The 15,117-nt window shown below is 45.4% G+C and overlaps 1 protein-coding gene across 4 annotated transcripts in view; it reads left to right on the top strand.

The window, feature by feature from the left end:
* Positions 1-15,117, top strand: part of lrrc7 (leucine rich repeat containing 7) — a 1,013,254-nt gene that overhangs the window by 756,683 nt on the left and 241,454 nt on the right. For all 4 annotated transcript variants that reach the window (XM_038794406.1, XM_038794408.1, XM_038794407.1 and 1 more), the window contains one exon: positions 3,111-3,185. In XM_038794406.1, the coding sequence (XP_038650334.1) occupies positions 3,111-3,185 (75 nt within the window). The remainder of the gene's footprint in view (positions 1-3,110; positions 3,186-15,117) is intronic.

The following is a 15,117-nucleotide window of genomic DNA, read 5'->3' as shown; positions in this document are numbered from 1 at the left end:
TTGTACATTCCATTTTCATTCAAATGAAATTTTGCGCGGAGTGGGTGCGATCTTTTTCTTTATCAGTCCCTTCACCAGCAAATTAAATGAGTGGCATAAGGTGTAAGAATTCCAAACATTTCTGCTCCACCTGCATTTGTGGTTCCTTATACGCACATAAATGAGGCATAGCATTTTCTTGATGATATCCTCTCTATGAAAGTGATTCATTTAAAGATGGTCACTGATTAGACAATTTCTGTCTACTTCTCAGGATTGCTTTTAATTTAATATATTATTTTAACTTTACTATAGGTACTGAGCAGGGCAGCACAGTGGCGCAGTGGTTAGCATTGCTGCCTCACAGCACCGAGGTCTCAGGTTCGATCCCGGCTCTGGGTCACTTTCCGTGTGGAGTTTGCACATTCTCCCTGTGTTTGCATGGGTTTCGCCCCCACAACCCAAAGATGTGTAGGGTAGGTGGATTGGTCACGCTAAATTGCCCCTTAATTGGAAAAATTGAATTGGATACTCTAAATTTATTTCAAAAAAAAGAATAGCTACTGAGCTACATTTCAAACTGACAGTTTTGGAAACTTGCTGGTCACTGGAATGTTTTGACTCACCAGTTGCAGCATTGATGAGTGGGTGCTGCTGATTTTCTCCATCTAAAACGCCACGGATCCTCCGCACTTAGCCTCAGAATCGGAGAATCTGGCCCTTAGTCTCAGAAATGGAGAATCCAGCCCCTTCTCTTTTATGCCACTGGATTCTTCAAAGCAGCTGGGGGAGACTCACAGTATTAGCCAGGGTGCCATGCATCTTATATAAACAGGCACCAATAACATCTTCAAGAACAAGAACTGAAAGTGTCGGTACAACTTAGCAGGTCAGACAATAATAATAAAAACCTTTTATTGTCATAAGTATGAAGTTACTGTGAAAAGCCCCTAGTCGCCACATTCCGGCACCTGTTCGGGTAAGCTGGTACGGGAATTGAAACCGTGCTGCTGGCCTTGCTCTGCATCACAAACCAGCTATCTAGCCCACTGAGCTAAACCCGCCCTTGGTTGGGCTGGATTCTCTGTCAGCGAGATTCTCCACTTCGCCAGCAGCGCACTCACGCCCGTGGATTTCCCGACGGTGTGGAGGAGCCACTATGGCAAACCCCATTGGCCAGCTGCCGGGATGGAGGATCCCTCTGCTGGCGAGGGCGCGCTGCGCCAGAAAAAGGGTCTGGCAGGAAGGAGAACCCCGCCCAACATCTATTGAGAGAACAAAATTCGACATGTTGAATGTGGAACTGGAAGACAATAACATTTTAATAGCAACTGAATAAGGGAATGGAGGTGTGTGCAGGCACGAGTTGTGTGTGCGCGTGTGTGTCTGTGTCTGAGTGTGTGTGTGAGTTGGCCAGTTACTTTTCTGATGGCACCTAAATCGTAATCGGCCTCTCCCATGGAAATGACCCACGGCTCCCATCAGTTCTCCATACCACTAAATTCTAATGTCTGTGTCAAAGTGAAATGGTGTCAGGTACACATCAATGCCAAATTGGCAGTTTAAATCAGGAAGCTGCTGAGCACTTCAAAGTTCAAAGACAGATGCCCCATATGCCATCTCAACCTGTGTGCAGTGGTGAAAGAAGTGAAACTTTCAGGTAATAGATGGGATGTTGATTAATCTTTGTCCTGAATGGATTTGCTAAATCTGCACCCATCCAGGCAAGTGGAAAGTATTCCATTACACCTGACTTGTGCCTTGTAGGTGGTAAAAAGCTTTTGTCAAGTCAGGGTGAATCACTCATTGCAGAATACTCAACTCCTGACCTTCTCCTGTAATATTTATGTGGCTAGTTCACTTAACTTTCTGGTCAATAGTGACTCGCAGGATGTTGATGATGGGGATTCAGTGATAGTAGTGCAGTTGAATGTCAAGACTCTGAAAAAGCCAATAAGTGGTGTTACTGTCACCTGCTATTTATCAGCAGGATAGTCAGGATGCCGTCAGACCCCATCCTTTGCTGTTATCCACTGCACTTAACTAATTCTTGAAAGCATGTGGAGTGCATCAAATTGTATGAAGACTGCAGGAGACCTCAGGAGTTGGCCAATATGGATCATTCACTCGACACCTATGGCTGAAGATGGGCTGCGAATACTTGAGCCACGTCTTTTGAACTCATATGCTGTGCTCTGTCATTGTTAAGAATGGGGGATATTCATGGAGCCTTATCCTCCTGATAGCTGATTAATTACCAACTACCATTCAGGGCTTGATGTGGCAAAAATGCAGAGTTTTGGTCGTGGGATTGCTTGACTTTCAATGGCATGTTGCTTCAGCTATTTAGCACACAGTCCTATGTTGCAGCTTCACCTGGTTGGCACCTTTCGTTTAGATGTGTCAGGTGCTACTCCTGACTTGCTTTACTACAATCCTCATTAAAATTGATCCCAAATGAATGGGGTGGGAAGAGGAGTTTAATAAGGACACGGAAGTTTGTACCGAGTAAAATAAAGAAACAAAGTTTTATTTACAACATGATATATACACAGCCCGGTAGATCCCTACTGGGTTCCTCACTGGTCGGTGTCTTATTGGCTGACCTTTTATTCAGAAGTTAATAGAGATCCCCCACCCCTAGCGGGGGAACTCATACTCCGCAAGGACCATGGGGAAGATAATGAATCCCACCCCTTAGGCCCTGTGCGGGATATTACAAGGAGCAGGAAGGGACAAAAGGTGGTTGTGTATGGAAGTCTTTGAAAACAAGGCGGCGGCGCTAGGTAGAAATATTGAGGTGTGGAACTCAAGAGGATTGGAAGTGTGTGGCTGAAGATGCAGCCAACAAACGTCAAGTGGAAGGTTGGGAAACTAAAAGTATGTTGGTCTTGAGCGACTGGAGGCTGCATACAGAATTTTTAACTGAAATTTCATTGTGCAGGATTATCATGCCCTGAGTTCAGTAGCATGTTTGCAAGGTAAGGAACATCTTAATCAGCTTAGAAATTAAATTCTCTTCATTATGTTGTAATGAGGTCAGTATGTCATATGGCTGTATTGATTCAATCTAAATGCTGATCTCAGTGTAAATGGACTAATGGCTTTACATAGTTTTTCTGTTCCTTTAGCCTGAAGTCCTGGAACAATTACAGAGCCTGAAGGAGCTGTGGATGGACAATAACTCAATACAGAGATTACCTGGGGTAAGAGTCAGAATTCTATCACCTTCTGAGGTAAAAACACTTAATTTGCATATAATTTAGTTTATTTGAGGGGGAAACAGCTTGGGAGAAGCAGAAGGCATAGGAGAACAAAGAACAATACAGCACAGGAACAGGCCCTTCGGCCCTCCAAGCCTATACTGGTCATGAACCACCCTTGGCCAAAACCCTCAGTACTTCCGAGCTCCGTATCCCTCTATACCCATCCTATCCATGTATTAGTCGAGATGCTTTTTGAACGCGTTAATGGATCTGCTGTGACAGCCTTCCCAGGCAACAGGTTCCAGGCACTCACCATCCTCTGTGTAAAAAAACCTGCCCCGCACATCTCCTCTAAACTTTGCCCCACGGACCTTAAACCTATGCCCCCTAGTGACCGACCCCGAGAAAGGGTAATACATGGGAGATTTGGAATCGTGAAGACATGGGTGGAATGGGAAGGCATAAGGAGAAGGGGTGGGATGATATAGGGACTATATGAGAGGGATGAAAGGAATAGGATGGGTATTGGATTCAAGGCTTGGTATGGGAAGGATGAAATGGCATGGGATGAGAATTGCAATAAAGATGCTCATTGCATTGCAAATGCTTCACTGGTTCTGCTGGTATTTTAATAATACAATGATTATGTAATAAATTGTGCCCTCACACCCACCATGCTGTCAACAATCTTATCTGGAAACCTGGTCATACATACTTTGCAAAGTTTGAGGGAATGGACTCAATGGGCAGGTTTTCCTTTGGAAGCAGGAATTAAGAGAAGGGTTCACTCACTGCCGATGCCAGGATGCTGTGAAGTGTGATTTTCATGGGTTCAGGAGATAAGTCTGCCACCCAATTAGTGAAATTAAATGAAAATCGCTTATTGTCACGAGTAGGCTTCAATGAAGTTACTGTGAAAAGCCCCTAGTCGCCACATTCCGGCGCCTGTCCGGGGAGGCTGCTACGGGAATCGAACCGTGCTGCTGGCCTGCTTGGTAAGCCAGCGATTTAGCTGAGTGAGCTAAACCAGCCCTTAGTGACTTCTGGGGTGGGATTGGAGGTGGTACACCAAGGACGTGGGCAATGTTTTTGCCCAAATAAGCAGTCATTACTGTGGAAGATGAAGAGGGAGACTTTTTTTTTACACAGATTTGATTACTGCTCTGTACTTTTTTTTCCAAATTACTTTATGTGTTAAATAAAATTGTTTCAGCGCTGCCGTCCCCTGTTTCATACCAGTTTGCAATGTTGTCAGCGTCAGAAGCTCCTAATAGCTGTCGGACCCCATGAATATCTCAGGAAGTTAGACGGTGTAGCTGGGCGAATGGCTTCACTTTCCCACTTTCCCTCCGCCCTTGCAAATATTGTCAGAGTTGGGAACAAAGGCAGCGAACCATTTTTAGAAAAATTCATTGATAGGATGTACGTTGGTGGTTAGGCCAGCATTTATCGCCCATCCCTAGTTGCCTTCACAAGGTAGTGGTGAGCTGCCTTCCTGAACCACTACAGCCCTTGAGGTGTAGGTCCATCCACTGTGCTGTTAGGGAGGGAGTTTCAGGATCTTGTCCCAGCAACAGTGAAGGAACGACGATATATTTCAAAGTCAGGGTGGTCAGTGACTTGGAGGAGAACCTCCAGGTGGTGGGGTTCCCAGGTATCTGCTGCTTTGGCCTTCTAGATGGTAGTGGTTGTGGATTTGGAAGGTGCTGTCGAAGGAACCTTCCTTCTAATCTGTTGGAAGGACATCTGAATCCAGCCTGCTCCAAAGGATTAGAATTACAGTAGGAGCAATGTTTTTGCCTCTACCTCCTTCCAGTCTAAGGATCATCTCAACATTAAGTCAAGCTACCTTCCACAGATCAATTCGACAAGTGTCTAATGCATTGATCCGCATACCCAGCTATTTAATCTCCTTTGTTACTGACGAGGAGCACAGTTGACAACTCACTGATGTATTTCCCCAAGGGCCAGCATCAGATGTACAATATGTCTCTTGGAAACAGTTCATGGCATACATGCATGAGACATAAACCTATTAAATGGCCCTAATGGCATCTTCTTCTGCTCCCAATTTTTACACTAATTATTGAACCTACCTGCCACTTCCAAGTTGTTTTATTGTAGTACCAACAGAAAATGCTGGAAAAGCTCGGCAGGTCTGCTAGCATCTGTGGAGAGTTAGCGTTTTGAGTCCATAGATTCTTCTTCAGAGGTAAAGAGAGGGAGAAATGGGACGGATTATATACTGTATAAGAGGGGGTGGAGCAGCTGGAGCAGAGTAGAAGGTCAGTGATTGGTGGGATCTAGGAAAGATTGTGTTAATGATGCACTCTCAAAGACTTCATTAGTGAACAACAAAGGATTTATTGAACAAGGATCTACAAGAGCAGCAGTATGTTTGCTGCTAGTTCTGGAATGCCACCACCTGAGAAAACACCTTACCCTGGGGTGAATTCCCATTCTGAGTCCCAATTGATCACCCAAGCCAGGTGACCCTTACTCTGCTGTGTTGCCCTTAAATTGACAGTCTACACAGATTATAACAAAGATTGGTAGGGCACAACACAGAGGAAGTGTCAATGGCCGTGTGAAGGGCTAAAGAAGGTGCTGATGGTGGCTTAAAGGTAAGATAGCTGAATGTGTCAATGGGAGAATAAAGTTGAGTACTCAGTGAAAGTAAAACTAAAGAACAAATGACAGTTGATCCAGTGGGGGAGGGGGGGTTTGTTGGGACAAAACTGTTTTGTATAAAATAAAAAAGGTGGTCAAGATGAAGGAGAAGGGCCACTGTCTGAAGTTGTTGAACTCAATGTTGAGTTCAGAAGGCTGTAACATGCCTAATCGGAAGATAAGGTGTTTTTCCTCCAGTTTTCGCTGGGCTTTGCTGGAGTATTGCAGCAGGCCAAGGCTGGATATGTGGGCATGAGAGCAAGATCATGAGTTAAAATAGAAAGCGACAGGAAAGTTGGGGTCACGTTTTCAGACTGAGTGGAGGTGTTCCGCAAAGCGATCATCTAGTTTGCATTTCGTCTCCCCAATGTAGAGGAAACCGCATTGGGAGCAATATATACAGTAGACCAACTTGAAGGAGGAGCAAGTGAAATGCTGCTGAACCTGAAAGGAGTGTTTGGGGGCTTGAACGGTGACGAAGGAGGAGCTAAAGTGGAAGGTGTTGAACCTTCTCTGGTTGCAAGGGATGTTACCATGGGAATGGAATGAGGAGTTGAAGGTGATGCAGGAGTGGAGGAGTGGACCAGGGTATCACGGAGGGAGTAATCCCTGCAGAATGCTCATTTGGGGGGGGAGGATCCTCTGAATGCGGAGGCTATCGGGTGGAAAGTGTGGACAAGGAGGACCTTACCATGCTTCTTGGAGATATTGCAGTGCTATTTTCTGGGAAAGGTGCACTGGAATTCTGAATATGGCAATTCTTCATAGACTCAGCTCATGCAACATCAATCTTTTAACCCTTAAGACAGTTTGTGTACTAACTTGACACTTGAGTGCAAACTTGCTATCCTGTCTTGATATATATTTTGTCTGACACTGACTTTTAGCCCCTCTATTCGTTATAAAAACCTTTTAAATTTACGTGGTTTACACAGTCTTTATAAAAGCTATTCAAAAATGATCTTCATCAGTACAGCCTTAAATTTATATTCTCATGTATGTGGCCTTTTACCTTAAAGTGACCACACTTATTTCCACAGTGAAATTGGGCTTTCTCAGTCTCCCAAAGAAAGAGTTCTGAGCGACGCATGGAATATGGGGCAGAAGGTGCAATTTAATGGGAAAATTTCGAAGTGCCATTTTGGGTGTTTCTCGACCACCATGTTGGCGAGATAACGGCCCGTATTCAACAGCACTTAATATCAGAAATGAGCCCCCACAAGCTTCTCGCCATTACTGACTACCTCACCGCCTGATTCGTGAAACTCACGCCTCAGTGTCTCGTCGCTAATAAGGGGGAGCTGCTATTAAATGCTCTCTCACCACTCATTCCCAGTCAACACGCAAGCATGGCAGCACGTAGACTTGCTCCTCGCTTTGGTGATACTGACCTGACCTGGCCTCTTGGTGCTGTCGACATCTTGTTGCCCAAGTTGCTCAGAGGATCAGCAGCAGGGTCATCAAAACCGCCTGGGAGGCAGTGGCAACGGTTGTCATTGAGAGTAAAATGACAAGAAGGACCGATGCTCAATGTCGGAAGAAGGCCAATGATCTTCACTGAGCTGCAAGGGTAAGTTACCACCTCTTCCCTGGCACTAGTTCAGCCTGCCGCCTCTCAAATTTCCCAACACCCCCCTCAAACCGCTGCCTGATACCTCACATCCTCCCCACATCAGATCTTCGTGCATGCTCCTCATAACCCACTGGCATCCACCAGCACAACCACTTCATGTCCAGGTGTGGTGCCTACATATGCCACCTGCTATAGACCCCCCTGATCCATCAAGTGTGCAGCTCAATGCCCTCCCTTTGTACCTGCAATACCAACTTTGAGGAACAGGGCCTGGAGATGGTGGCATTGTCCGAGGAGGAAGCAGTCACTGACAGTGAGGTTGGCCTGCATCAGAGAGGTCAGGATTCACTGCCACTTCATGCAGACGACCTGTCTCAACTGAGTTGTTCATATAAGACAAAATGGTCCTTTCCTGTCACTGACCACATGTCCATTGTCTCACAGGATTTCCTTGCATCTGATGGGGCCGGGTGATCGGAAGTCGTTCACTGCTTCCCCCCCCCCCCCCCCCCCCCCAAAACCACCACCACCACCCAAGAGATCACCTTGGAAGAGAGCTCTGAGGAGCCCACCATCGCGCATCACAGCTGTCATCCCCACTTTCCACCAGTGCAGAGACACACTCCTTGGTGGATATTAGTGGACAGATGTCTGGGCACAATATGGTGAGAACCACTCAGTTGCAAATCACATCAGGTGGAAGCAGGAACATCCAAGGCACACAGCAGTTGGAGGTCTGCTGGATCCCGGGAATCAGCTGGATCCGTTAGATGCCGAACCTCTGGACAAGATTATACCAGAGCTGTTCCAGATGATAGGACACAGCCATGAGATTCAGGAGATTATGTTAGCGACATTCGAGCAAGGGCATATCCGATTGGAGGAACCCCAAAGGCTACGGACGCTGGAGATGATGCCGACAATGCATGGCACCGAGGCCAACACTGCTAGTCTGGTGGAAAGCTTGGAGCACGACTTCTTCCGAATCCACCCCTTCTGACACCGGCGCATTTCAAGCGCAGTGGGCAGAACAGGGTGTCACAGCGATGTCAGTGGTAAGCCAACTGGGACCCTCCAGCACCTGCTCTTCAGAGTACATCCGCCAAGGGCATCAAAGCAAAAGGATTTAGAAAGGAGCAGGCTGCCTCCACCCTGATGTGCATCCTGTGGACACACCTACATGTAACTGGAGACCACGAAAGATCAAGAAGTGAGAGGATCACTGAGTGGCCATTTTGGCGGGGGGGGGGGCGGATGGGATGGGGGGATGGCAGTCACTATCTGTAACTAGGGGGCATGGAAATGTCAAATGTTCGCTATTAAAACATGTTACACCTGATAAATGTAAAGCCTCCGTCATGTAAATCTTCACAATGGGCCTTCAAGCAACCCCACCCACCATTGCCCTCCGCTCCCTCCACTCCATGGGCACAGTAAGAAAGATTTGAAAATCAACTACATAACATTCTACACATCACACTAACCATTAATCAACAAGGAAACGTCAGTGTTCCATATTGGTACCAATACAAAGCTATATCAACTAATTTTCACAAAAAAAAACACACGCTATCACTCCTCCCAGGTTCAACAGAAACTTAGAATAAGCCTCAGAATGCGTTATCATGTCCAGAACTTTGTCATAGAAATGATCTGTCCATCAGGGTGTTACTTGTTCCACGTATCAGTGCTATTCTCTGTCCAGGACCCAATCTCACTGGAACCAAATTCTGGCATCCACATATTCCACTGGCGCTCAAGATGCAGTTGAACATCCTTGACTTTCAGTTGTGTTTAACCTGTAGTGATGTGCCATTATAGAACATAGAACATAGAACAGTACAGCACAGAACAGGCCCTTCGGCCCTCGATGTTGTGCCGAGCAACGATCACCCTACTCAAACCCACATATCCACCCTATACCCGTAACCCAACAACCCCCCCCCCCCTCCTTTAACCTTACCTTTTAGGACACTACGGGTAATTTAGCAAGGCCAACCCACCTAACCCGCACATCTTTGGACTGTGGGAGGAAACCGGAGCACCCGGAGGAAACCCATGCACACACGGGGAGGACGTGCAGACTCCGCACAGACAGTGACCCAGCCGGGAATCGAACCTGGGACTCTGGAACTGTGAAGCATTTATGCTAACCACCATGCTACCGTGCTGCGTTATATGCAGCACTCACCACACCAGCAACAAACGATCAGCAATCTGCAAAAGCATTTCTTCAATGGCATCATCAGGTGACCCATTTGGATCAATGTCGAGCACCAGGTCCCGCAGCATCTTCTTGCTTCAAACTGGATTGCCTTCTGGACTCGTATGTCCCCAGGACCCAGGTACCTTAGAAAAAATTGTCCTTCTTTCCTGCTACAGAAAAGGAAGGAAACAGCAGCCTCCAGGCATTTGCAGACACCAGCAGGAGCAAGTAGCTTACACAACCTGCAGCTGTGAAGTGCTCACATAACAAAAAAGGTCAATTCCTCATTTGCAATAGCCTTTAGCTGTGAAGCTAGAGACTTCCCACAGTTAAAAAGAGTTAAAGTGACCTTCAGCAGAAAACTGAGAGCAGGGATCGGTCCTGAATGTGTTTGGTAGGACGGGCAGGCAGCAGCTGCAGTTGCTTCTGTTATATGTATCCACAATATTTAAAAATGGCTTGTAGGCCTCGCAGACGCAAAGCCCCCCCCCCCCCCCCCCCCCCCACCACCACCACCCCCAGCCCGGGGCCTAGCCCCAACTTGCAACTCTTCAGCCCCCCCACCCCGAACAAGCCCAACCTCCCTGCCAACCACCCATACCCCCAGAGCACTGAGGCAGCAGCTCCGGTACCCTTGGACTGCATGCTTGAAAATAGAAATGGCTACTCACCTCCTCAGTCCCCCTCAGCAACCATTATGCCAGCTTCACGTTTTTGAGAAGGAATACTAAATGACGCCCACGTGATTTCTCGCTGGGGAGTCGGTTAATTCCCAGGAGGCCATTGCGTTCGACTTCACGCTCGCTAATGAGGTGGAAATTAATGCAAATGAGAGTTAATGATATGCTTGCCATATTTTGAGAGATCCAGAATTCGCCATCAGGAGTGAGTCGGTTAGACAGCAAACCTTTGGCGCAAATCTCAATCTTGGCCTTTACTCACGTCCAGATCCGAGCCGGGTGCAACATTGTGGTTAAATCGCGCACAGGGATTCACTTTCATTAATATGGATATTAAATCGACATGAGAAATTCTGCCAAGTTGGCATTTCCTGTGCACAAACTGGCTGCCACGTGTCCTACATTACAGCAGTAACTTCAATCCAAACACAAATAGTCACTTGGAAGTACGGAACTTGAGTATTGCTGAAAAAGGAGACACACAGTCAAAGCTTTTTGTCTTGCACTTATCGGAACAGGCACATGAATAGAAAATCTGAAAGCGAGAAACAGTTTATACTACATGAGAAAGGGTGCTGATTAGTTGGTATATCCAAGGATTGCCGTGGAGAACGCAGCAGGAAACTATTGTCTCCCATGCTTTTGTTCAATTAACAAAAGATACAATGCCTAGACATGTCCCATTTGCCTGCAAATGTTTGAATATATATAGCTTCTAGCAAGCCCAAATGAGCCACTTATTCACCAGTCATTGGCACATATGGCCCACTCATGGTATTTTACACTAACAGGTTGCTGCCGTCAAGCTAAAAATAAGTTTAGCTGACCACACAAATTAGTAATATGGGACATGAATTTTAGTGCCGGTGCAATGTCAGGTATGTAGGCCATACATCCCAGTGACTGGTAGATTGTATCAATAGGAGCAAGACCCTTCAGCTGTTCACAATAAGTAGAGTACTGACCATACTCAGTCAGTCCATGATGCAAAACTCAGAACATAATGTCTAATGTTAGATGTGAATCCACAATTGGACAGCACTTGCTAAATAATTCTGAATGTGCTAAGAGTTATGCTGACAGCGAATTTAAGATTATCAGTCGCAATGCGGTTCACCTCCTTGCTAGAAGCTACTTATATTTGTGCACACAGACCTGTGCTCTGCAAACTCAAAGGGGCATTAATCCCTTTTTTGAACTAAAAAGAAGCGTAGGGAACAAGAAATTCTCTGGAGCGTTCACCACAGCAACACTTTGACCAATCAGTGTCAACGTGCCAATCAGCATTCTTTTCTTATGCAGTATAAATTTATGCTCCATTTGAAATTTGGCATTCTTGAGTCTTGATGAGTGTAAGATGAAAAGCTTTGACAGCGTGTTTCTTTTTTCAGCAGTATTCCAGATGCCTCCATTGACTTTAAAATGGTTTGAGACTTCCGGTGGTCATGAAAGAACTATATAATGCAAATCTTTCTTTTCAGCTCAAATGCTATATGCAAAGCCCGCTGCACTTCAGTCTCAATTATTTTGTGGCACTACATACAAAAAAATCCATGTCTCATATATTTATGAATTCTGCAGTCAGTTTTGTTATTACATGTTATCATCAAGCGCAGACAAAATTCCATGCTTTTTTAGAATCCCTTCAGCAACTTAAATCTGGATTTTTCTTTGTTGAAATGCCCAGGAATTCTGTCTGTTTCTGCAACATTATTAAATTCCCGGCCAATGCAAGGCAACTCTTTTGTGGGCGGCATGGTAGCACAGAAATATATCTGATTTAAACCCGAACACCTGTCTAAAACTTCCAAAACAAACCCGGAGAATATTTCTCGAACAAAAAGTCCAGTTTTAAAACAAAAACTTTTCAATCTAAAATATTAAATTGGCGATACAATCAGCATAGTAGCACAGTGGTTAGCATTGTTGCTTGACAACGTCAGTGTCCCTGGTTCGATTCCCAGCATGGGTCACTGTCTATGCGGAGTCTGCACATTCTCCCTGTGTCTGCATGGGTTTACTCCGGGTGCTCCGGTTTCCCGAAAGATGTGCTGTTAGGTAATTTGGACATTTTGAATTCTCTCTCAGTGTGCCCGAACAGGCGCTGGAATGTGGCAACTAGGGGCTTTTTGCAGAACTTCATTGCAGTGTTAATGTAAGCCTATTTGTGACAATAAAGATTATTATTATTATTATCCATTCTTAATCATTAAAAAGATCAACAATGTTTTTTATATATATTTGGAAATGAGGCAGAAAGCCGTGTATCATGGTTATCATGTTACAAGCATTGGAAGGAAGGAGTGATCCTTTTCAACGTGACTAAGAATCATCACACCAATGCTTGTAACAAAATGGATAAAAGGCTCCGTAAAAACTTCTCATAACAGCATTCCTTCAATATGCATTTACATTTTTATTGTTAATTATATTACTTTCATTACATTGGAAATGGAATACCTACATTTTCTGTTTTAGTTCCCATTCCAAAATGTACAGCTAATTTTAATTAATTTACATAAAAGTGAAAATGTTTTACATTTCACTTTGCAAGTTCATTTTCCAAAGTCAAATATTTCTTCTCAGCTTCTCTCCCTCGCTCACATTTGTGCAGCCCATTTCTGCAGGTGAATCGTGGTGGACGTGCTGAAATTATCCTACAATTGCTTAAGAAAAGAATAATGAAATATTTGAGCAAAGGGACACCGGGTTAGCTCAGTGACTTAGCGCATTGATCTTTTGCACCTGTAATTTGGCTCAAATGCACTTTAGTTTCATGAGCTGAAAATCTCCCCACTTTCTGCTTGCGGGAAGCGTACCCCCCCCCCCCCCCCCAAATTTGTCCGAACAGTTTCAACCCAGTTCCAACTGAAGTTGATCCCGCAGTGCAAAAAATCCCTGAACTCAGTTTGAAGTTAAATTAAATTGGTAATATCACTCTGAGAAAGTGCAAGGGTGTCAGTTTCACAAAGTGAAAATGTTGCATTGGTACAACCAGAAGTGCCATTATCAAACAATGTTTAAGACGAAAGGAGGTTTTACTTTCATCTACTCTTACTATACCTATTCCAGGAATGCTTGATGACAGCATTTGGTAACAAAACCTGCAAGGCTGATCTATCTGAAAAAAGACGAGAAACATATTGGAAACCCTGAACAATTGGGTCATCTATTCTGAATACTCACTTCGCCGAGCACAAAAACACAAAAGAATACACAGCTCAGTCCTGAGATATGGAACTCAGATGTATTAAATAGTTGAATATACTGATATTTTAGCCTCCTCTTGGTCCATTAGATCAAATGATATTGAATTTTGCTTTGAAGGGCGAAATTCTCTGCCTCACGCCGCCAGTAGGGGAGTTACCAATGAGCCAGAGAATCCAGCGTTGTGAAGGAAAACAGCACCGATCCGTTTCCGATATTCCGGGGGGATTCGGGTTCGCACCCTGTGCCACTTAACGGGCCCATGTGATTCTCCGGTCCTCTGGGCTGTGAATCATATGGCGAGAATCAATTTCGGTCTTGATCAATTACCGCAAGCAGAAAGCGGGGAGATTTTCAGCTCATGAAACTAAAGTGGATTTGAGCCAAATTCCAGGTGCAAAAGAACAATGCGCTGATGAGTTGTTGTGGGCCAAGGGGGAATCTCTTTCAGGAGGTTGCCCCCAAAGTCCATCCAAGGGCCACCCTCTCCTCCCCCCCCCCCCAAATGCAAGACCTGCTGAACCCCGCCAGACCTTCCCCTCCCCTACCAAAGCCCCCAAAACCAGAGACCACTGCTCCAATCCAGACTGGCATCTTCGTAGGTCTGCAGGCTTGGACGAGTGTATTGTAAGCCGTGGTCATGGCCTTTTTCATCACTGTAATAAAGAGGTTTGTTATTGGAAGACTGGCCTTGGCGAGGTTATTACATTGGCGACGAGGAGCAAAAACAAGTTTTTGCGAGCAACCTTCAGAATTGGGAAGGAGCAGCTTCTCCAGTATGAAACAAAATGCCTCTTTCAGTAAACACAAACCCTATAACTTTAACGGAGAAGACTGGGCCCAAAATACGGAGCGTATACATTACATCTTCCAGGGTAATAACATTATGGGAGGTGAGATGCAGAAAGTGATCCTGCTGACAGCATGCTGTCACTTAGAGTGATAAAAAGCCTGATAATGCGAAATTAGGTTTACTCTGAACCAAAGTAAATCACTCTGAACCAAAGCTCTCTATCATCCTCCAGAGGTACTGCTTTAATACGGCAGGGAGAACCCCAGGGGAACCTGTCACTGAACTGTCGACCAAATTAGAGAAACTGGCTTGGATGCTGAACGGGGGTATTCTCAAATCGAGAAGGAGGTCTGGAGGGCAGCACGGTGGCGCAATGGTTAGCACTCCTGCCTGACGGCGCCAGGTTTGATCCTGGCTCTGGGTCACTGTCTGTGGAGTTTGCACATTCTCCCCATGTTTGCGTGAGTTTCACCCCCACAACCCAACAGATGTGGAAGGAGGGTGGATTGGGCACGCTAAATTGCCCCTTAATTGGGAAAAGTGAATAGAGTACTCTAAATTTATTTTTTAAAAAGGGAAGGAGGGCTTGGTGTGCCAATTTGGTCTTTATGGATGCTGCCCATTGCTTTTTTATGCTGATTTTAAAGGACTGCAATGCCCATTCTCCCAGGCCATTTGATGACCACTCCTCATACTACAACAGGTGTCACCCCAGCAGAACTATTAATGGGATGGCAGCTTCATAATAGACGAATCATACTATTCCCAAATCTGGCAGGGAGGGTGGAGTCCCAGCAAGAGAG

Source organism: Scyliorhinus canicula, chromosome 4, assembly GCF_902713615.1.
Source record: "Scyliorhinus canicula chromosome 4, sScyCan1.1, whole genome shotgun sequence".
Taxonomy (NCBI): domain Eukaryota; kingdom Metazoa; phylum Chordata; class Chondrichthyes; order Carcharhiniformes; family Scyliorhinidae; genus Scyliorhinus; species Scyliorhinus canicula.
Note: the sequence above shows the minus strand (reverse complement) of the source record. Positions and strands in the feature narration are given on the sequence as shown.